Here is a 25,457-nt window from a genome sequence, read left to right on the forward strand (position 1 = left end):
AACGTGACCCGAAGCAGTAAAGGGTGTCTACGCTTTTTCAGCGTCCCTCAAAGGTCCCTCTAAGACTCACCAGTTCGACAACACCCTTGGTGCCATCCATGCACCTTCGTCGAGCAATTTAAAAATGTACCTGTAGAGAGACAGCTAGTCATTGACTGCTAGGCACCGGAGTAACAGGCAATTGTTTCGACACCTCTGAGTTGAGTGTCGCTTTGTCAGTGAAATAATTCTGTAGCGGGATAATGCCTGTCCAAATTTTGTCAGCGCTGTTTCTAATACGCTGCAGATGTTTCGCCTGGAAGCCGCTATACATCCTCCATACAGTCCGATCTCTCTCCATATGATTTCCATATTTTTAGATCCATCAAGAAAGACACTGGTCGATTTGCTTCGGACGAAGAGGTGCTCACTTGCGTAGGATCGTACTTCCGTAGTCAACCGCAAAACCGTTCCGTGATCGTCTTGTCTCACAGTGGGATAAATTTATTAACAGTTCCGGTAATTACTTTTAAAATAATAAACAGTTTACTTATTTTTCCCTGTGTCTCGTCTTCATTTAACTGCCACTTATATGAATTGTATGCTTTGGTTATGTGAAGATGTGACTGTTCTCACATGAGGATGGTCTGTGAAGATGTAAACGACTTTTTGAGAAAATAAGGAGAAGTCTGATGATCTTCATGAGTATTATATGTGTTCTGCCAAATACAGATGGAAATTTCCATTAATTTTATAAACACATTCCTTTAACTTTTCAGATTTCAATTTCTCCGTTTCGAATCTTAAATATTACTGTAGCTGTATATTTTGTTTCCTGCTTTTTGCCTCAGATAAGACGATAACATTTACTGTAAGATATTGTTTCCTTCGTCTGGCTCAGTCGTAAGCTAGTTGGCCACTTCACTTTTCATGAATGTATCTAAACGTAATTCGTCAACATAATGAAACCAATTCACGTTAAATCGAAATTTCCTTAAAAACGAATATAATCTACCACATGTACAGTTCGTGCAGTCCATACGTTGTTTATCAGTTTTTAAAATACTATTGACAATTTATGACGTGTAGATACAAGGATTGAGCCAAATACATAAATTATTGTATTTTACTTCACAAATATATTCATACCAGGTGACATATTTTTAGCTTATTTGTATTAATTTATACAAACAAGTGCTTCAGTGTACGTGCTACCTTCCTAGTTTACGGTCATCGTTGTAGGTCCAAAACAGCCGCCTCATGTAGCCAAATTCTGAAGCTCACTTTTGCTCAATGCAATTAATTAGTTTGTGAGATCGACGGAAGTTGATTGAAAATGCTTCATAAGAGAATGGGAGTAGCTTTAACCGCTACCTTGTGATTAACTTAAAATGCTTCAGCTGGAAATCTTGTTAGAAACAAGTATAAAGTCTATGTATTCTCCAAGTCTCAATTAGCCTATTCTTTCCTCCACGGTCAAATTTAAGATATAATTGTTCACTATTGCCTAAAAGTGTGGCTGGGCTCGAAATCAGGAAATAAGTTTTCTGACGCAAGTACCTAACATTGTGGAGAAATATTGGTAGTTAAATCTGTTTAACGTTCACTAGAGAATTAGGACTTTGGAATTATGTAAAAGGAAATTTTGTGTTTGGCACAATAAGAACTGTTTTAAAAATATAGACATTTTATGTTGCTTACTGCCTTTCATACAAGCGAAGTCCCCGCAGGGAACATGTATTTATTCATTTATTCATGACTCTCTTCTGTTCCAGAATTTGGAAGTGACGATTTCAACAGATTCATAAATCTTCTCGGAGACCAGGTTCGCCTCCGTGGATGGGACAAATATCGTGGTGGCCTGGATGTTAAAGGTGTGTTTTAAAATTAACATTACTTTGTAGAATAACTCAAACAGCTGTGATTTTCAAGAAAATTAGTAATAAACGTTTGGTTGTCACCAGCCGCGGTGGCCGAGCGGTTCTGTGCACTTCAGTCCGGAACCGCGCGACTGCTACGGTCGCAGGTTCGAATCCTGCCTCGGGCATAGATGCATGTGATGTCCTTAGGTTAGTTGGGTTTAAGTAGTTCTAAGTTCTAGGGGACTGATGACCTCAGAAGTTAAGTCGCATAGTGCTCAAATGGTACAATCTATAATTACTTTAAAGCTGCATTTATGCCTGTAAGGCAGCTTAGATCTTTCACTTGACTACTGCACTTGTTCATCTAAGAGGACAACGCTACTGGCTCTGAGAAGTGACTCAATAAATCAAGCAAACAACTAGAGAATAGACTTCAGAAAAATCCGCAGTAATTCTCGTAGACATTAGTAGGAGTTTGGTCATAAGAGTAAAGGAATTGTATAATTTTCTAACTTAGTATTTAGAAATTATCACGTACCAATGAGATTAGGCTGATTCTAATAACCGTTGTATATTATACAAATGATTTTATACACACACTACAGCAGACATAGCTAGATAATCATCGAGATCCAAACAACGAAGAATTAGTAGAAATTTTGAGAAACAGCAGTCCTTTAACGGCCTGAAAATATTATCTAGTGAAAGATCTACCACTGTGTGATGAAGTGGGTCTAATTATACAACTATACTCACAAGACATGATGGACGTGCAACTGCTCGAAGTAAAATATACCGATAGGGCCGATGCTGGACGAGAAAAGAAGCAAGTGAACGTCGATAGACAACTTTCTGTTACGTATAGTCAATGCAATACTTCTTGAGAACCTGTACATAAAAGTTCAGTTGTGAAACTGAGTCAAACAGGAGATTGCTAATTTTCACATGAGCGAATATACATATTTCCTCATCAACATACATGTATGTGAAAAAATGCCAAACGTAAGTAGTAAAATATTTTGGATTACAACAGTGACAATACAAAACCCAAAAATAAAGATAAACTTTGCCGCAGAAATGGATTACCGACCTTCCCATAAATAACGCTATACTGTGACGAAACCACCCTTCCTGTTAATAAATTCTGTCTCCAATACGTTCGTTATCTAAATACTACATGAAAATTTTCATAGAAGAGTTATTCTTAAGTTTGCTAGCCTGCTATTTGATAAAATTGCTGGTGATTATTGCAGTTCACTGTCATATCATTCACAACGTCCATATCAGCCACAAAACAAATGATAGCGTTACAATTGTAACATAGTCTGAATTTAACACTGATATCTTGTCAATAAGCATTGTACATTAGTCAAGAAGTTCTTCCGAACATTTCACTTAGAGAGCCTTACAGCACACAATTGCCATTATGATAATTCATATTTTAGATTTTACGACGTAGATGGACGAGAGAGTTACGTGTACAGTCACTTCAGCCTATCGGCACTGTTGATATCTTGTTACATAAAACAATTTCTGAAATCCTATAGGCATTACACGTTGCTGTTATTTCCACATACATCTAGCCGCGACAAGCACTCTGATCCAAATAACACAATTGCGCTGAAGGAAGGCACACACAATGTTTAAGCACTGCTAACCTTATAACACTGCTGAATATAACAGACATGAAGAAATTAATGTCAACTGCTGTTCAACTCAATAAACTAATAAAATTAATTTTAAAGTAATATTTTTGAAAGCTGAAAGATAATTATTGCACTGTGGTAAATACTGCAACCAGGCACAAGATTTTTTTAAAATTTTTTACATCATTTTATTGTACCATTACTAGTTTGGGGCCTGGGGCCATCGTCAGATGATAGCGTTGATTTCTTTGTTATATTTTAGGACGCAAATGTAAAACTTGCAAAGTTTTCATGATTACGTAATTTTACACTTACATGTGCTCTATACATTGTGCTTACTTCACTAAAAGCCCTCCTTTACATATTACAAGACAGAGGTTTGATTTTCTTTTACGATCCATGCTGACCATTGAACAAAACTAAACACAAGATGGCGGACACATTTGTTTACATCGACTGCTGATTTGATGTATCGAAGAAAGTGATATGAATAACGATGTATACCGATTGGCATCAAACATGTAATTTTATACAGTTATACATTTAACTATTTAGATTTTAAGATGCTGGTAACGGCCAATGGCGAATTTTCTGTCTGTCAGTTAATTGTTATTTCTATCATTTCAACTTAAGGGAACTGCATGAAATTTTGGAGGTGTTTCCGTGCTGCGGTAAGAGAGCAGCGAAAGTTGACTTACTTAGGTTTTTAGCCCTAGATTATCCATTTGTTCACGGTATTGTACGTTGAAAATTCTGCCAGGTTGTCCAGTGTAAAATTTTGGGCACACGGAACAATTTAGTTTATAAATGTCAGACCTAAATAAGTCAACTTTCGCTACTCACTTAGCTCAACACGGAGATAAGCGTCGAAGAAACCTTAGAGGTATTACATTTTACCAAAAAGGGAGTACAAATGAATTCGTTAGAGAAATTAGAAATAAACAACCACATTTTACAATAGGCCTGACAGCAGTCTTAGTGATCAACTGCAACTAAAGAAAAGGTACCTTCAAAATTTCATGCAGTTCTCATAAGCTGAAATGATAAAAATAACAATTAACTGACAGAGAGAAAATTCGTCATTGGCCGTTACTAGCATCTTCAAACCTAAATAGTTACATGTATAACTGTATAAAATGATCTATACTACGAAGAAGTATTTTTGCAGTAACTCCGGATGTGTGTCATATCTGTACACATAACACGTTCTTTATCACATCAAATCAGCAGCCGATGTAAACAAATGTATCCGCCATCTTGTATTCAGTTCAGTTCAATGGTGAGTATAGATCGTATAAGAAAATCAAACCTCTGTGTCGTAATCCGTAAAGGAGGGCTTTTCATGAAGTAAGCATAATTTATAGAGCATATATAAGTGTAAAATTACGTAGGCAAAAAAACTTTGTTATATTTTAGAACGCAAATGTAAAACCTTTTGTTAAAGTATGATCACAAAAACTTTATTATATTTTAGAACACAAGTGAAAAACTTGCAATGAAGTCAATGCTAGCATCTGACGATGGACTCAGGCCTGAAACTCGGCATGGTACAATGAAAACATTCCAAAAAAAACTTGGGGCTGGTTGCAGTATTTCCTGCAGTGTAACCGCCACAGCTGCGGTGTTCTCTAACCAAAATGGATAACATAAGATAATTATTGTATTCACAAGTCGTAAACAAATGAGGTGCGTATTCGGAATATATTCAGTCACGTATGTCATAACATACATGCCGACTTGAGAGCTGTTAACCTGATATGTTACAACATCGTCAATATTTTTCATTGAATTCAATACGGTTGTACTCCTTTCAGTGACGTATAATGTGGCAGAGGAAGACTAGCATACTTATCAAAGTATTTGTAAATCCACGAGCAATTTAATTAGAGATACCTACCCAGTACCGTGAACCCGCCGGATAGCCGCGCGTGTTAGAACGCCTATCTCTGAATTCGGGGAAGCGCCACAGCCCCTAAAGGCCGGTTCCAACTACAGCGCAGCATGGCGGCGTGCGGCAACGGCAGGGGCAAGCGTTTTCCGCTTTGACGCAGCGGCTCGTGGAATTGGCGTTCCCATCTGGAAGCTGCAGACGCCAGCGGTAGCCAATGACGGACAGCCACTGAGGTACGGGGCGGAACCCTTTGAAACGCCCGGCGCATTTGATTAACTATATCTCACACCTACATGAAGGAAAGACGAAGTTGAGTGAAGACATACCAATTTTTCATTTTCTGTACAATGTACTCTTTCACATATTTCATTATTCATGTTTTCTCAATTCACCATAAACAGATTTCATGACTACCGTTCATGATTGTTCACTATCTCCTAACACACTGAAACAATGTACGATTAATGAGATTATTCAGATAGTTAAGCGAGACAAAAACTTAAAATGTGATACGGTAGCAGGTACAGGGAAACAGTAAGAACACAAGGGCTTGTGGGAAGGGATGAAAGTGGAAGCCACCTGATAGAATTTCCCACAGAGCATAACGTAATCATCGCCAGCACCTTTCTTAAGAATCATGAAACAATAATACACTCCTGGAAATTGAAATAAGAACACCGTGAATTCATTGTCCCAGGAAGGGGAAACTTTATTGACACATTCCTGGGGTCAGATACATCACATGATCACACTGACAGAACCACAGGCACATAGACACAGGCAACAGAGCATGCACAATGTCGGCACTAGTACAGTGTATATCCACCTTTCGCAGCAATGCAGGCTGCTATTCTCCCATGGAGACGATCGTAAGATGCTGGATGTAGTCCTGTGGAACGGCTTGCCATGCCATTTCCACCTGGCGCCTCAGTTGGACCAGCGTTCGTGCTGGACGTGCAGACCGCGTGAGACGACGCTTCATCCAGTCCCAAACATGCTCAATGGGGGACAGATCCGGAGATCTTGCTGGCCAGGGTAGTTGACTTACACCTTCTAGAGCACGTTGGATGGCACGGGATACATGCGGACGTGCATTGTCCTGTTGGAACAGCAAGTTCCCTTGCCGGTCTAGGAATGGTAGAACGATGGGTTCGATGACGGTTTGGATGTACCGTGCACTATTCAGTGTCCCCTCGACGATCACCAGTGGTGTACGGCCAGTGTAGGAGATCGCTCCCCACACCATGATGCCGGGTGTTGGCCCTGTGTGCCTCGGTCGTATGCAGTCCTGATTGTGGCGCTCACCTGCATGGCGCCAAAGACACATACGACCATCATTGGCACCAAGGCTGAAGCGACTCTCATCGCTGAAGACGACACGTCTCCATTCGTCCCTCCATTCACCCCTGTCGCGACACCACTGGAGGCGGGCTGCACGATGTTGGGGCGTGAGCGGAAGACGGCCTAACGGTGTGCGGGACCGTAGCCCAGCTTCATGGAGACGGTTGCGAATGGTCCTCGCCGATACCCCAGGAGCAACAGTGTCCCTAATTTGCTGGGAAGTGGCGGTGCGGTCCCATACGGCACTGCGTAGGATCCTACGGTCTTGGCGTGCATCCGTGCGTCGCTGCGGTCCGGTCCCAGGTCGACGGGCACGTGCACCTTCCGCCGACCACTGGCGACAACATCGATGTACTGTGGAGACCTCACGCCCCACGTGTTGAGCAATTCGGTGGTACGTCCACTCGGCCTCCCGCATGCCCACTATACGCCCTCGCTCAAAGTCCGTCAACTGCACATACGGTTCACGTCCACGCTGTCGCGGCATGCTACCAGTGTTAAAGACTGCGATGGAGCTCCGTATGCCACGGCAAACTGGCTGACACTGACGGCGGCGGTGCACAAATGCTGCGCAGCTAGCGCCATTCGACGGCCAACACCGCGGTTCCTGGTGTGTCCGCTGTGCCGTGCGTGTGATCATTGCTTGTACAGCCCTCTCGCAGTGTCCGGAGCAAGTATGGTGGGTCTGACACACCGGTGTCAATGTGTTCTTTTTTCCATTTCCAGGAGTGTATATATTTGGAACAGAGATTTCGAAACCAGATTTTAAATTGTAAGACATTTCCCGGTGCAGAGGCAAACCGACAATAATTTAGTGGTTACGAGCTGCAGTTTACAACTAAAGAGGCAGTAAACGGTAGCAAATTAAAGAGATCAAACTTGAATAAGTCAAGACCCACAGTTTTTCGATAATCTTAAAGTTACCATAATGCAACGACTGACTGAAACAGAGGAAGTAATCCGCTAGAATACGAATGGATATCTTTGAGAGAAGAAGTGGTGAATGCAGCACAGTATGTGAACGGGAAAAAGGTACAGTAGAAATCGTTAGATAAAACGTGATATATTAAATTTAATTGACAAGAGGGAAAAATATAAAAATGCAGCAAATGAAGTAGGCCATGGGAAATAGAAATGTCTAAATATGACGTTGACAGAAAGACCAAAATGGCAGCGCGATTTTGCACTTGGAAAACATAGGAGAACGAAAATGAGAAAGTAGAAAGAAAAGTTTGCTCAAAGGAGAAGCAACTGTCAAGAACTCATTTGGCAAGCCAGAAGTAAGTAAATAAGAGAAGGCTAGAAAGTGGAAGGAATATGTAGAGAGGAAAGGGAGAGGGGTTATACAAACTATCATAAGCACAATGTTAGATTCCTGTGAAATGTCTGAACATGCAAGGTAATACTTATCCTACCACTTAGCTAAGTAGACAGGCTGAAGAACTGCAAAACCGTATTTATAGTATTTGCATGTTTAGAGAAAGGTTTTGACAATCTTAATTAAAACATTCTTTGAAGCTCTGGAGGTGTCATCGATAAAACACAGGGACACAAGATTTCAGCACATAATTTTTTAGGTTGACAACATGCACACGCCCGCATCTCGTGGTCGTGCGGTAGCGTTCTCGCTTCCCACGCCCGGGTTCCCGGGTTCGATTCCCGGCGGGGTCAGGGATTTTCTCTGCCTCGTGATGGCTGGATGTTGTGTGCTGTCCTTAGGTTAGTTAGGTTTAAGTAGTTCTAAGTTCTAGGGGACTGATGACATAGATGTTAAGTCCCATAGTGCTCAGAGCCATTTGAACCAACATGCACATAAACAAACCAAACAGGAAGGAACATGAGGTGAACACACTGTAGTTTCGACTGTAAATAAGAGTTTTCGGTAAAATGTCTACAGCTAGTGACAGAAGAAAAAAGAGCGAACATGAAAATGTGCTTATGTTCCATAAGCTAAGTTTTAGTTCAACCTCCAGCATGTGACCAGGTGAGGGGAAACGCAGATGTCCGCCAAAAACTCGATTAACTGTAAGTAATCAGTTATTCACCTAAAAAAAGATGTGAACTGTTTTATAGTCTGCAAGTATCACATATCAAAACAAAACTGAATCATTCTAGATTCCACCGAAGATGCCTTAAAGTAAAAGGCGAAACGCGTCTTAAACAAATAAAGGACACTGGATCAAGAGAAAAACGTTTGTTACTTACCAAAGGAAATAATCAGTTGCTGTAGATACTTAGCAAATTACATCTTATGAAATATCAGCAAATTAGTTTTGGTTTAACTTCTCATTCCACATGCCATTAAATGCCATTTTAAAAAGTTCATCTATCCATTCTTTTTAACTGTAGTTACTTTCATATCTCGGTAGATAAATAGATTTAGGATATTTATCATGAGCCGAAATACATGACTTTTTATAAGTTATCATTTGCAAAAAACACGTTTCGATTTTTTGAACCGTTTACGAAATTTGCGGTTGAAACAACCACATGGTTTACGACGAGCAGGACGAAGTATCGGTCGAATCGATAGCGACCCGCGCGCGGTCACCGCACAGCCCGTCCACCGACATATCATTCAGTATCTCGAGAACGGTGATAGCTATCGGTCTGCATGCACTCAGCTTTAAAAACAATTTCGATATGTTGACTAAATTTCATATGCAATAATGTATTACCTAAAATGAACTGTACGCAAAGTCCACGCAATGCGTTTTTACCTCTGCACCCTCATTAAAATTTCGTGTAATGGTTTACGTAAATGCGATACAGCAAGTAACCACGACGAATAACGAAAAGAAATTCGATCCTTTATCGAGAGAAGATATCAGGCTGTAACATGCACAAGAATCAAATTTTTCTGCCGAATAGTTTCCCTGAAATCGGATGATAAGTATTTCATAGCTGCCGCCGCGTCCGCGCCAGCGGTACGGCGAAAGTTCGTGTGGCCCGGGATTCCGTACCTGACGTCAGGCTCAGCGAGTTCTGTGATTGGAGGCGCGGACCTCGAGCGAGGCACGCCGCAGCGGCAGCGGTTCGACATGTGCAAACAGTGACAAGACACTGCTGTGCCGCGCCGCTGACGGCGTTTCCATGACAACCACGCCGCTGCCGCGCCGTTTTGACGCGCGGCAGCCCTAGTGGGAACCCGCGACAAGGAGTGCACCCGGCCACCCTCCACTGGTAACCTTGCTAAATCTAATAATTAACATGCCGACACCTTGAAGATAAGGGTAAGAGCCATGAAAAAGAAGAAAGAAGAACTACTTAGTACCCTTTCTCCCAGATGATGTTGCGGCCGTGGTCACCACGACACACCGAAATCGTTGGGGACCCATGCATGAAAGCTCAACGACCACCAACGTCTTATGAAAAATAGCCATACTTTTTAACCAAGGCGTACACATCTCGCTCGATCTACCCCAAATGAGTTCAACATTACTAAGGCCATGTGGCCTTGAAATCTACACAAGAAACCTCATTTTCGTGTAGTAAAACTCAAAACACTCTGATAAAATTCGAGAGCAATAGTTTGTGCACTTTCTTTTTGAAGATACTGGTGTCTTGTGGATTGTCGTGTGCAAAAGGAGGCCACACATGATCGAGCACTTTGTTCGAATACCATTTGCTGGTGAGAGAAGATGTCAAACATATTAAGGGACTGCCATACCATTATATGTAAACATCCCTCACATGAAAATATCTCCAGTAACTGCTCGAGCAGTGTCCTGTTTGTGAATGTCATTTACAGTAGTGGAAATAGGTATAAAGGCAGGGTGCCTACGAAAGTAAAAGTAAAATTTCCAAAGCATACTTCCAGCGAATTTATTATGAAAGTAGAAAATCCATATAAGACAAAATAGTCATCGCGGAATTACGTAGTTTCCTTCACAAAATGAGTAACAAAATAATGCGTTTGCATATCCTTGCTGGAAATTTGTATAAAGACACAGATGGTCCTGTTTTGTTATTGCATTGTTAGTACTTTGTCCATCCTCCATTCTTCCCCACTACCACAGAAATTCTCTGTGGCATTGATTTTGTTAAGGTTAGTATTTCTTGCAGTGATATTGTCGCCCACTCTTCTCGTATTGCTCTTTTCAGCTCACTTGCGGCCTCAAATTGGCTTCGGTTTCAACAAACATACCTTGTAAATATTTCACAAAGATATTCCACGGGGTTCAAATCCAGGCTAAGTGCAGCCAAAAGGTAGTAGCAGAAACATGCACAGAAGCATTATCTTGTTGAAACATTATACTTTCGTCCTCTAGTTTATCATAAATTTTGACCAGTTCTGTCTCTAGGAACTCCGGGTGCATGTTAGAGTTCTTTTCAGCGTTCGGCCAAGGAATGCGTAATTTACCTTTTGCGCAGAAGGTTTACCAATTCATAACATTTCCACCACCGAAATTTCTGCTCATTCTTACCTGCTGTTCTGTACTTAGATAATGCCAGTTACATTAAAATCCATTTGGCCCATCTAAATTAAACTTCTTCTCATCACTGAAGATCACTTTATCCCATTCTGAGGCCGGCCGGGGTGGCCGAGCGGTTCTAGGCGCTACAGTGTGGAACCGCGCGACCGCTACGGTCGCAGGTTCGAATCCTGTCTCGGGCATGGATGTGTGTGATGTCCTTAGGTTAGTTAGGGGACTGATGACCTCAGAAGTTAAGTCTCATAGTGCTCAGAATCTTTTGAACCATTTATCCCATTCTGAAGTCCATGATGTATGCTTTCCAGGAAAATCCAGTCTATCGTGTTTATGTGTGGGTGATAGAGCAGGTTTCTGCAGTCGTTTCTTGAATTCAAGAGGTTTGTCATTTGACACTATTTGTCTTAGACGTTTGCCAGTTACTGGCAACTATAAGTTAGCCACAGGTTGAGAAGACTGACGGTCTGTGGCCCTTTCTTTGTGCAAAAGTAACCGTTGCGATGCTTCAGATAATTTTCCACTTTGCGAATATTTTACGTTCTGTCCACATTGTGCACCCAATCAAACGAAATTATCAGTCACTGTACTTGAACGAAACAACTTCTTGGCGATTTGACAATTAGAGAGACCCATGTCCTTGTACACACTGATTTTTACTTTTTTATTATTTGAACACTCTTTTTCCCGCGCTGCATTGCCACAGCCGTGGTTTATGTACTCAGCACGCACTGGCACTAATAGTGCCCGTTTCCTATGTGCAGTTAAGGCATATAGCATACATTAACACCGCAAGAGCCGACTGCCTTTAACCGAGTTCCACCCTCTACCACCTAAATCGTTGATGTCTTGTTATATACTGTACTACTGACATCAAATGCGATACCATTTGACTGCATTTGTCGGTATACTGAATCTCATGCTGTTGCATGTACACTGTGCACAACTATTCCAATACACACTGTTAATTTTCCTGCAAATGTCCGTGCCTTTATACTGATTTCCACTGCTGTATGTGCGTTTTGACATACTCCTTTCCTGCCTATGGCGTGAACCAACACTTACAACAACTCATTATTGTAGACGACCTTTTCCCATAATTACAATAATCAATAAAGGTGTTCCAGGGTGCATGTTGTCAGTGCTCCGAGAAGTTCAATGAGCAAAAATACGTGTGTGGGCTAGTGATTTCTTATACTTACGAAGGTAATTCTGAATGGGCTGGCTGCTCAGTAGTTGTTATCTAATACTGGGCTGTCGAGTGATATGCTGAATTGTAGCTAGTGCATCCTCTGTTACAATCAGCGACATTCCGCAACAAGCCCTGACATTAACACATGATTCCCCATAGGAAACGATCCGGATGGTGGCTGTGTCCCCTGTATAGAAGGCCACCACGGTTCACGCTTGACAGGTGGAAGATAATTGACTTGACATCGGAGATGAAGTGTTCCACGTGTCGGGCACCCAATATCTAGTCGAGATGAAACTCGCTGAAATCGCGCGTCTTGTCCACCTGACCCCCCGCCCCCATGTCATGTTGGCTACATCGAGAACAGCTGTCAACCATATTGTCACGTTACACGCCGAATTATTCCACCCGTCGAGGTGACAAGCTCTCTCTCTCTCTCTCTCTCTCTCTCTCTCTCTCTCTCTCTCTCTCTCCCCCCTCCCTCCATCTCTCTTCATCCCAGTAACTATGGCCAAAATTTCCGTTGTGGCTTCATGATTTACTCTGCTTTTCTACTTTTACAGGAGACATGACTGGCAAGTACTCAATCTACACAATGTATGAAGGTCACGAAATAATGTTCCACATTTCAACAATGCTGCCATACTCTAAGGAAAACAGACAACAGGTATGTACGCTGCTTTTCTTTTATTCAGTGTCCCATGAATATTTGTAGTCTGTACATTGAATTCATAACTGTGTAATGTAAAATTACTCACTGCTAGCTGAGTACCTTGTGTTGCCCAAGTATGTATTTACTCTAATCTTCTATTAGTCCATCTCCTCTTTCCACCTCTCTCCATCCGTCTCCTTCTTCATCCCCACTCTGTCAATCTCCTCCACCCCCTCTCTCTGTTCACCTACTCCACCCCCCCACTCTCTGTCTATCTCCTCCTGCCCCTCTCTCTGTTCATCTCCTCCTCCACCTCTCTCTCTCTGTCAATCTGCTCTTCCTCTCTCTGTCCATCTCCTCCCCCCCTTTCTTCGTTCATCTCCTCCTCCTCGCCCTCCGCACTCTCTCAATCTCTCCTCCTCTCACTTTTCTCTGTCCATTTCCTCCTCGCCCTCTGTCTGTTCATCTCCTCGTCCCTCGTCTCCTTGCCTATCTCTTCCTCCCCCTGTCTCAGTCCATCTTCTCCTCTTTCGTTTCTCTGTCCATCTCTTCCTGTCCTCTCCGCTCATGTCCCCCTCCCCTCGCTATGTCTATCTCCTGCTGTGCCAATCTCCTCATTCCTCTCGTTGTCCGTCCATCTCCTCCTACCACTTCTCTCTGCACGTTATCACGCTCATCCCAACAGGAAGCTGTTGGTCTTCCCCAGTATTTATTTCCAAATTGTAACTAATATGTGTACCAAATTTGCTTGAAATCGTTGCAGGGTTTACGATAAGCTGATTACCCGTGGCTTTGCCCACTTGCGCACATGTCAAATATATTTCACATAAATTTAATGTATTTCACATATATTTGTACATACATTTCACCTGTATCTCTAACGAATTTCGCCGTGCAGTTTCATATTCACACAGCTCAATGTTTATGACGCCATATCTCCAAACTATGTGCTGTGCAATAATACAATTTTGCAGGTACATCCTGAGGTATATGTAGCTGCTGTCTACAAATTCTGTCGTGAACAGAGGTTGTAGTAAGGAAATAATAAATTAAAACGTCATGCGTCATGCAGCATTTGTACTGCATGAACAGCGAAAATGCAGTAAGCAATAAATGTTTTTCCTTTCATCACTTAGTTGGGGTCATCATTAAGAAAACGTTCCGTAAAGATTTGAAATATTGTGTAAAATTTGTTGTATGTCTCTAAATGATCTCATTCTCAATTTCTGGATTGCTAAAGTGCAGGGATTTGCACTGTTGTACCGTCAGTTGCACTCCTTTGATAGGTAGGTCGATCTTAACCCCACAGCTGTGATTTCCGACCGTAAGTAATATGTGTGACAAGTTTCGACAAGTGGTTCAGGAGAAGATGTGGAACATAGTCAAATACATATATAAGTTCACTATATGACCAAAAGTATCTGGACACCTGGCTGCAAACGACTTAAAAGTCCGTGGCGTACTCCATCGGTAATGCTGGAATTCATTATGGTGTTGGCTCACCCTTAGCCTTCATAACAGCTTCCATTCTCGCAGGCAAACATTCAATCAGGTGCTGGAAGGATTCTTGGGGAATGGCAACCCATTCTTCACTGAGTGCTGCACTGAGGCGAGGTATCGATGTCGGTCGGTGAGGCCTGGCACACAGTCTGCGTTCCAAAACATCGCAAAGGTGTTCTATATGATTCAGCTCAGGACTTTGTGCACGCCAGCCAATTACAGGGATGTTATTGTCGTGTAACCACTCCGACGCAGGTCGTGCATTATGAACAGGTGCTCCATCGTACTGAAAGATGCAATCGCCATCCCCTAATTGCTCTTCAACAGTGGGAAGCAAGAAGGTGCTTAAAACCTCAATGTAGGCCTGTGCTGTGATAGTGCCACGCAAAACAAGGATGCAAGCTCCCTCCATGGAAAACACGACCACACCATAACAACCGCCTCAGAATTTTACTATTGGCACTATACACGCTGGCAGATGACGTTCACCGAGCATTCGCCATACCCACACCGTGGCATCGAATCGCCACCTTGTGTACCGTGATTCGTGACGCCACACAACGTTTATAGACTGTTCAGTCGTCCAATGTTTAGTCTCCTTACACTAAGGGAGGCGTCGTTTTGCATATACCGACGTGATGTGTGGCTTATGAGCAGCCGCTCGACCATGAAATCCAAGTTTTCTCACCTCCCGCCTAACTGTCATAGTAAATGCAGTGGATCCTGATGCAGTTTCGAATTCCTGTGTAATGGTCTGGATAGATGTCTTGTCTGCCTATTACACATAACGACTCTCTTCAACAATCTGCGATCTCTTGTCAGTCAACAGACGAGGTCGGCCTGTACGCTTTTGTTGCGGTACGTGCCCCTTCATGTTTTTACTTCATTGTCACATCGGAAACAGTGGACCTAGGGATGTTTAGGAGTGTGGAAATCTCGCGTACAGACGTATGACAAGTGACACCCAATCACCTGACCAAATTCGAAGTCCGTTCCGCGGAGCGCCCCATTCTGCTCTCTCGCGATGTCTAATGACTACTGAGATCGCTGATATGGAGTACCCGGCAGCAGGTGGCAGCACAATGCACCAAATATGAAAAACATATGTTTATGAGGGTGTTCGGATACTTTTGATCACATAGTCTACATCCATTTTATGACATGTATGGGTTCTCCTCGTGCTGAGGGGGCCGAACCACACAATAACCGGGGCCGAACCACACAATAACCCTGAAAGAGAGGTTCGGTGTGGGGCGGCGGAGGGTTGAAGTGGACTGCGGTAGTCGTCGTGGGGTTGTGGACCACTGCGGCTGCGGCGGGCACGGAGCCTCCCGTCGTTTCTAGGCCCCCGGTTAACATACAATACAATACAATCTCAACACACAGACAGTTCATACAGACACGTGCCAGATGTGGACGATGATTGTCTTGTTGAGAAACCACACCACGATAACGTGGCAAGAGAGGTAACACATAAGGACCCAGGATGCCCGTAACATACCGTTGTGCAGGCAGAGTTCCCTCAGTCACTACCAGCCCTGTCCCGTACCCGACAAAATACCACATAATGACGCCGGTACTAACACCGCATTGACGCTCTAAAACATTGGATGACGGTCGCCGCCGTACTCTCCGGGGTCGTGCACAGCCGCGATTGGTCGCAGAGCATCGTGCGACGTTATGAACCGACTCTCCATGCTTCCCGGCCACGGCACCACTCCAAAAGTAGACGCTGGTGTTGTGGTACTAACGGCAGCCTACGCATAGAACGGTAGTTCCCTAGTCCGGCTGCTCCTAATCTCCGACCAGTGACGCGGGATGACACAGAATATTGCGGGGGGTCCATGTTCTCGGATGGCTGGCGCAGATTTCAACGGGATTACGATGTTCTCGGTGCAAACATGGTGATGCTCTCTTCTGGTGGTCGGACGTGGTCAACCGGAACCTTGGTGATTGGCCTACTTGATGTTCCCGTGCTGTCCAACATCGACCATTATCACATCCGAATGCCCTCAGACCTGAATATTGCAGCATTCGAACAACCGGCCAAATGCAGAGCTACGACGCCCCTTTCAGACTCTGTCAGCTGCTCGCAACACTGTCCCACACGAGTATTTGACATCCCCGTTTCCTTCACAGCGATCACTCAACATATAGCGCTTTTCACATCCCTAAAACGCTATCCCGGAACCAGGTACCAATTTCATGGTAGCGGCAACAAAAATTCAATTTTCAATATCTCACATAGTTACTTACCGAATTTAAAAATTTAAAATTCTGTTATAATATACTCATTAAGAGGTATAATTTTGTGTTGAAAGTCGTAACGTTCAAGTGTAACGTTCTTTTTATTTGGAAAAACTTCACGATTACGTAGAATGAATGTCTAAATTATGAAATGGGTATTAAGCTCGAATTATCGTGTTGCTTGTTCTAAGTGCAAGTGGTGTGCTTACTCTGTGTTATTGTTAGCAAAACATTACACGAATTGTTTGGGTAATGCAGCTCCCAATACCAATAAAGAAATACAGTCACTGCAAAGTACATTCAGCCCCTTAAGCACTGAATCCTAAGGGCCTGTTGAAAACTAATAACTTTGGTCCCTGTGAACATAACAAATAAATTAAACCGTCTTACCTCTAGAGCAGCAACGGAGTAACGCGATATATTCTGGTCTCTCATAAAAAAAATATAAATATGCTAGCTACATGCTCAGCAGTGTGCAGTGCTGGCCATAATACTTGAAATGCACATGAAATTCATTTGGCTCATAAGTGAGAACATTTAAGAAAATCCAACATCTTTAAAATATACACTTCTGGAAATTGAAATAAGAACACCGTGAATTCATTGTCCCAGGAAGGGGAAACTTTATTGACACATTCCTGGGGTAAGATACATCACATGATCACACTGACAGAACCACAGGCACATAGACACAGGCAACAGAGCATGCACAATGTCGGCACTAGTACTGTGTATATCCACCTTTCGCAGCAATGCAGGCTGCTATTCTCCCATGGAGACGATCGTACAGATGCTGGATGTAGTCCTGTGGAACGGCTTGCCATGCCATTTCCACCCGGCGCCTCAGTTGGACCAGCGTTCGTGCTGGACGTGCAGACCGCGTGAGACGACGCTTCATCCAGTCCCAAATATGCTCAATGGGGGACAGATCCGGAGATCTTGCTGGCCAGGGTAGTTGACTTACACCTTCTAGAGCACGTTGGGTGGCACGGGATACATGCGGACGTGCATTGTCCTGTTGGAACAGCAAGTTCCCTTGCCGGTCTAGGAATGGTAGAACGATGGGTTCGATGACGGTTTGGATGTACCGTGCACTATTCAGTGTCCCCTCGACGATCACCAGCGACTCTCATCGCTGAAGACGACACGTCTCCATTCGTCCCTCCATTCACGCCTGTCGCGACACCACTGGAGGCGGGCTGCACGATGTTGGGGCGTGAGCGGAAGACGGCCTAACGGTGTGCGGGACCGTAGCCCAGCTTCATGGAGACGGTTGCGAATGGTCCTCGCCGATACCCCAGGAGCAACAGTGTCCCTAATTTGCTGGGAAGTGGCGGTGCGGTCCCCTACGGCACTGCGTAGGATCCTACGGTCTTGGCGTGCATCCGTGCGTCGCTGCGGTCCGGTCCCAGGTCGACGGGCACGTGCACCTTCCGCCGACCACTGGCGACAACATCGATGTACTGTGGAGACCTCACGCCCCACGTGTTAGTAATTCGGCGGTACGTCCACCCGGCCTCCCGCATGCCCACTATACGCCCTCGCTCAAAGTCCGTCAACTGCACATACGGTTCACGTCCACGCTGTCGCGGCATGCTACCAGTGTTAAAGACTGCGATGGAGCTCCGTATGCCACGGCAAACTGGCTGACACTGACGGCGGCGGTGCACAAATGCTGCGCAGCTAGCGCCATTCGACGGCCAACACCGCGGTTCTGGTGTGTCCGCTGTGCCGTGCGTGTGATCATTGCTTGTACAGCCCTCTCGCAGTGTCCGGAGCAAGTATGGTGGGTCTGACACACCGGTGTCAATGTGTTCTTTTTTCCATTTCCAGGAGTGTATATGACCTGGACAGGGAGGCGGTGCTGATTATGGTGAATTAGTAACATTGAGATTTTTTCTACATCTACATGGTTACTCTGCAATTCACACTTATGTGCCTGGCAGACGGTTCATCGAACCATTTTCATACTACGTCTCTACCATTCCACTCTCGAATGGCACGTGAGAAAAAGGAACACCTAAATCTTTCCGTCCGAGCTCTGATTTCTCTTATTTTATTATGATGATCATTTCTCCCTAAGTAGGTGGGTGTCAACAAAATATTTTCGCATTTGGAAGAGAAATTTGGTGATTGAACGTTCGTAAATAGATCTCGCCGCAAAGAAAACCGCCTCTGTTTCAGTGACTGCCACCCCAACTCGCGTATTATATCAGTGACACTCTCAGCCTTATTGCGCGATAACACGAAACGAGCTGGCCTTCTTTGCACTTTTTCGATGTCCTCCGTCAATCCTACCTGGTAAGAATCCCACACTGTGCAGCAATATTCCAGCAGAGGACGGACAAGTGCAATGTATTGGTTCAAATGGCTCTGAGCACTATGGGACTTAACATCTATGGTCATCAGTCCCCTAGAACTTTAGAACTACTTAAACCTAACTAACCTAAGGACATCACACAACACCCAGTCCAAGTGCAATGTAGGTTGCCTCTTTAGTGGGTTTGAAGCATCTTCTAAGTGTTCTGCCAACAAAGCGCAGTCTTTCTTTCGCCATCCCCACAATATTATCTATGAGGTCTTTCCAATTTAAGTTGCTCGTAATTGTAATTCTAGATATTTAGTCGAATTGACAGCCCTTGGATTTGTGCGATTTATCGTATACCCAAAATTTATCGGATTTCTTTCTTTAGCAAAATTATATTGCAAGTTAAGTTTGGCTTTTCAAAAAACGTCTGACAGTTGAAGTTACTTTACTCACAATTTATTCACAAACAATGAGATTTAAACAGCAAGTATTATCTAACTTCATTAGTCCAACATAAATGCAAATCATCAAATTAAACAATGCTCTGTTAACAAATCTTAGAAACATTACAAAGCGAAATATCTAACTAGCCTTTTTATAAAAACGGTTTACGTACATTCCGTGGTTATTCAACAATTACAAATTATCAGCCAATTCATCTATACTAACGCGCTGGCAAAAACAGAAATCATAATTATTTAACATCTTTACCTTGCTTACATGAAGACTTCTGCTTCCAAGTTCAAAATATTGACATACATAAGTTAATCTAACACTTGGTGGCTTCACACAGCACACCACAAAAACTGCGTAAGCGATCGTCTTTCCCTCAGACAACTGTGCGCCGAGAGCTCTCTTACTCCAACACTAGCAATATCTCTGGGCCTGCGATATAAAGCCTGTCAAAACCAAACATCGTTTATAAAATCATATTCGGGTGCCACATACAAATATGCCTTTCAAAGTTTAACACAATAAGAGAAGTACTACAGTTAGAAATTGTGTGTTTGTCTCGAGGCAGCGTAACTGATTGCGCGCAAATAGTTGAGAATGAGACCACTTAGTGACGTCCGATGAAGTTGACACGTAATTTAACATTTCCACGAAACCTTTTATAGCTAGCACTGCACAGAAAATGGTAATAGGAAAAAAGTTTAACGCTTATTACATTTTCGCTGTTCGTGCAGTCACCTTCAGGCATGACGTTTTAACTTATTACTGCGTTACTAGTAACTCTACATGCAACACAGTTTGCAGACAATTCCACGTATGTCACTGAATGTATCTGCAAAATTATATCGTTATGCGACACATAGTTGAGGGGATATGACGTCATTGTCATTTAGATACGTGGTAAACTACCTTTTGCTTAAAATGGCGCGTAGTAAAACTTTAACTTCAGTCATTACGTTGTAATTTATTACTTCTTTACTACTAGTTCTATTCGAAACACACTTTTCACGCAACATCTATTTATCTTACTGAATGTACCCGCAAATTTATATCATTGCGCAATACTTAGCTCGGCAGAGATGACTTTATATTTATTTAGATGTTTGGAAAACTAGCTTTTGCTTAAAATGGGGCACAGTAAAACTTCAACATCGAACATGACGTTTCAATGAATTATTTATTTACTAACAACTCAGTTCGCAACCCACTTTGCATACGGTACCTACATATATCACTTAATGTTTCTGCAAAATTATATCATAGGTCAGGAGATATGACGTCGTAAACACTGCGATAGTGAAAAACTAGCTTTTGCTTAAAATGGAGCTCAAATTACGCAGTACATATTCATCAACTGTTTCATAATGAGAGCACTTAACGACTCCCAAAAAACTTTAAGCATAATTCCAAACCTTTCCTAAACTGCTAGAGGCAAATATTTAACACATTAACTCATTTGTAATCAGACGTTTGAAGATGTTATATACATGGGAGTCCGATTCAAAAGAATGGATGTTATAACCTACCAGGCTTGGTAACAACACTAAACGCGAATAACACTAATTCACGCTGGTGGCCGTCCTACTTGTCACGGAGAATTGCAAATCTAATCATTTATGTACCTGCCAATACGTGAACAAACTTACATTTAAGTACGACCGTGACTTCTGGTTGCTTCCCTTTTCTTTGTCAGACAGTATATTTTACTCTTGTGTTGAGAGATCAGAAGCAATCACAGTAACGGGTGTCCGGGAAGTAAGAACGAATTTGCATTTGGCGCCATTTTGTTATATGACGGTTGGCAGCCGTGGTTTTTTCATGTTTGGTATATGCGACCCTTCCCATTAGCAACTTGATAACTTTTGTGTGGTGAGCATTGTGGTTTATTTTCGTCATTGAGCAGATGACAACTGAGCAACGTATCCAAGTGATAAAAAGTTATTACAAAAACAGTGAACGTCCCACGGCAACCGTTCGTGAATTGCGTGTGATACTCGGATGCAATGCCGCTCCAATCGAATCATCAGTTGGGAAGTTTGAGACCACGGGCTCAAACGTTAAGAAAATAGGAAGGCCATGTTCCTTTCGGACAGAAGAAAGTATTGCTGTCGTGCGTGACTGTGTGACCGTAAGCCTCAGAAAATCGGTTTGGCGACGAGTTCAGCTACTGAATTATCACCAAGTTCACTGCATGAAATTCTTGCAAAATATCTGAAAATGCATCCGTACAAGATTCAGCGTACACAAGAGATGAATACTGCATATCGTGGAAAGAGACATCGATTTGCCCATTGGGTCGTGGATCGACAAGCGGAGAACGAGAACTAAACAAAAAGAATAATTTCCTCAGATGAGAAGCACTTCCACCTCAGTACGTACGTCAATACGCAGAACTGCAGAACTTGGGGTAACGAAAAACCGCGAGTGACTGTGGAAGATGAGACGCATCCGCAGCGCACGATTGTGTGGTGTGGGTTCTGGGCAGGAGGAGTGATCGGCCCATACTTTTTTCGAAAATGATGAGGGGGCTGCCGTCACTGTGAATGGCGACCGTTAACGAAACGGACTGATTTTTCCGTCTTAGTGATGAGAATGACAATTTTTTGTTTCAACAACATGGTGCGAATGTCACACGTTCCGTGAAACGATTGTTCTGCTGAATGAAAAGTTTCCTCAAGAAATTCTCTCTTAGCTGAGCAACCAGGAATGGTCTCTCAGATAATGCGATTTTACGCCTTGTGACTTTTTTTGTGGGGACTTGTGAAATCAAAAGTGTACGTGAAAAAACCCCAAACAGTACACCAACTGAAGGGTGTAATTAAAAGGGTTATTAACGGCATACCACCAGACGTTTGTGAACGCATCATCGAGAACTTCACTGAACGCATTGCTCGTTGCCGAGCGGCCTTGGGTGGGCATATGAAGAATATAATTTTTCATACATAATTAGAAGAAGTTACTTAATGTGTCTGGAAAAAAAACATTAAATTTTCAATAAATATTGTATGTTCTATAGCACTTTAATATTCCTCCCAACTTCCCGGGCACGCTCTATTTCATTTATTAATTAGTCGGTCACTGGTACTGGCCAGATTAGAGCCTCCAGGCCTGTCTTTCATCGGAGCACACACTTCATATTTTACAACGTAAACTTAAATCCTTTCGTGCAGTAGTGCAACGAACCATCCTTCAGTGGTGGCCGCATACGTGTTAACCCTGCTGTAGCGACCCAGTCTGGCTGTCATTGTTGAGCGGTGTATCGGAGAGCTTCAAGGGCGATAGTTACGGATACTATTGCAATTATCATGCAATCTCGACTCTCACTTCCTGAGAACAACACGAACAGCTATAATTATCTCAGGTAGCTTTCAGAGTCGGACATAATACACCTCCTTCAGTTGAAACTGTACACATCACATTTCAGCAACAGAATGCCGATCCACATCTAGATAGGAACTTGCAAGCTTTATTCGAAGAACGACGAGTACCTCTGTTTCCCTGACCTCCATGCTTGTCTGACATATCAGGATATAGTTGGTCACCTCCTGTTCTTTACGGCCCACAAGAAGGCACTGCTGAGGATTCGCTTGCAAATGATTAGGAAGGAAAGTTAGGGTTGAATTTCACGTCCATGACGAAGACCGAGACCATTAGAAATGGAGAACAAGCTCGAAATGGACAAGAATGGGAAAGGAAATTGGCCGTGTCCAATGAAACTATAACAGGTGTGGGATAAACATCGTGAACTATTATCCGGATGACCGTGCAGAGATTTGGGCTTCGCCTCTCCCGAATGTGAGTCCACAGTCTCAAACAGCTTTAAGGCAAACTAAGCATAAACATATGCTCACCCACTTTGATGCCACGCCATGTCATTTAGAAACTCTGACGGTAGCACGTTGGGGCTTCACATCATGCTGACTCTTGAAAGTCAGAGATAATTTACCCCTTTGTAATATTTAATACTGTATTTGTGTATTTTCTCGTGCCTTTTCCGTGATTTAAAGATGAATTCAGAATCATATATACTTTTCACAAATGATAATGTATTATAACTATAGTGGCTGAACAAGAATTATGACAGTAAATGATTGTTTATTTATTTACGCGTCTAGTTCCGTAGGACCAGATTGAGGAGCAAATCTCCAAGGTCATGGAACGTGATGAAAAGGAGAAAGAGAAGAATGACAGGAGGAGCTTTCAGACGTCTTCATGAATACGTAACAAATTATGAGAGACTGCAGAGGGACTCTTTCAGATGTAAAAACTAAGCTGCCATTATTTCTACTCTCAGAACAGTATTATAGGTATTTCATTTCAGTTTTAATTACGCAACAGGTTATGATTCCATCTCGCACCTACTATACAGTGAGTCGACCGCAGTTTCTATACATGTCCTCCGGATAGGGACTTGCCGACAGCGATCAATGCCAAGCACTGAGATGACTACATCGCTAAATAGAGAGTGTTTTGGCTCTGCCGCGCGGACTGCAGACCAGCCATTGTTTGCTAGTTGTTTACCCGGATCTCGAGTTTGTATAGCGAGTCACCTTGAGCCGCGGGCTTTCCATTCTGCTGCAAAAGTTAGAGCCGAAACTACTGTCGTGCCCTGCAACAACCGCTTTATCACCGCACAGATTCCATCCCTGTACCCGTGTTCAGCTTTTTGTCAAGCCCGTGAAGGAGACCACAAAACATGAGATCTAGCATTCCTCCTAACACTTTTAGCGTTACTACACCGGAAGGAGTCACTGAAATTCTATGTACGGGTGCTGTGACTAAGGAAGTCTAACCTACGCACTGCGTCGATTGAATGGCACCAGGTAGTTATAATTAAAATGTAGCTACTTACAGAGGTCCCATGTGGTCTGTGATTGTCGTATTACAGCGAAACTTGGAAGATATTCTAATGCGTTAATGCGGAACCGATTTACTCTAGAAAAATATTGTTCTGATGTTGGCCATCAGCTGCAAATCTGGCGCTGTGAATGAGAGAAAGACGTATAGAAATGTTTCCATATGTAATGGATTAGAAAAGGGTCATGGGCAGAAAGGGTCAGACAAGTGGAATCGGCATAATTTTGATTTTATTATTAACCGCCGCTTACACGATTTGTTCAATATGAGAACCGGAGACGTCGACGAAATGTTTGATCCGTAAAACGACGTGATCAACAGTTGCTCGCAGCAGTTCCGGTGGAATCTGAGTGGCGTGTCCCCGTGCGCTGGCCTTCAGATCAGATAGAGACCAAACGTGTCCCTGATAAACGGATTCTTTTAGATTTCCCTACAACCAAAAGTCACATGGATTGAGATCAAGTGATCTAGCAGGCCATGTATCTGGAAAACATCTGAAGATAACACTTTCGCAAAGGTTGCATTAAGCAAATCTTTCACTGGGCGAGCAACATGAGGTGTTGCCCCATCTCGCATGCTGTACAAGGAGCTTTCGATAACGTTCAGATGTCACGGAACACATCGCGTACTGCACCACGAAGTGAACTACGCCTGTCAGTATAGACTAACTGTTTTGTGTCCACGTATCCAACACCCGACCTGCTGCCCAGGGAAAATAAGCATTAATGGTTTGCTCTTGCAAGATGTGAATTGTAATGGTTATAACTATTAGTCTGTAAATGACGTAAGTACTGATGTAATCTTGTTCAGTGCACAGTCCTCGGTCACCAATAAAAATATCTGCACTTACACCCGTGGCACCGTCAAGTAACGAAGATAAGGGTTCAGCGTCACATCGAGGATGAGGTCATTAGAGACGGAAAACAAGTCTGAATTAAGGAAGGAAAGGAAATCATCTGCGTCGATTTCGAATGAACCATACCGGAATTTCCCGTAAAAGATTTAGGGAACTCACAGGAGACCTAATTCTGCATATCCCAATGTATATGAACCACCGTCCTTCCGCCATATCATTCGGAAAATAACATACGGCACACAT

At 43.1% G+C, this 25,457-nt stretch overlaps 1 protein-coding gene across 1 annotated transcript in view; it reads left to right on the top strand.

Annotated features, from left to right (window-relative positions):
- The window catches only part of LOC126183925 (GTPase-activating Rap/Ran-GAP domain-like protein 3), a 662,070-nt gene that overhangs the window by 500,328 nt on the left and 136,285 nt on the right, over positions 1 to 25,457 (top strand). The window contains exons 9-10 of the mRNA XM_049926272.1: positions 1,755 to 1,853; positions 12,905 to 13,008. Coding sequence (XP_049782229.1) covers positions 1,755 to 1,853; positions 12,905 to 13,008 — 203 coding nt within the window. The remainder of the gene's footprint in view (positions 1 to 1,754; positions 1,854 to 12,904; positions 13,009 to 25,457) is intronic.

Source organism: Schistocerca cancellata, chromosome 4, assembly GCF_023864275.1.
Source record: "Schistocerca cancellata isolate TAMUIC-IGC-003103 chromosome 4, iqSchCanc2.1, whole genome shotgun sequence".
Classification (NCBI taxonomy): domain Eukaryota; kingdom Metazoa; phylum Arthropoda; class Insecta; order Orthoptera; family Acrididae; genus Schistocerca; species Schistocerca cancellata.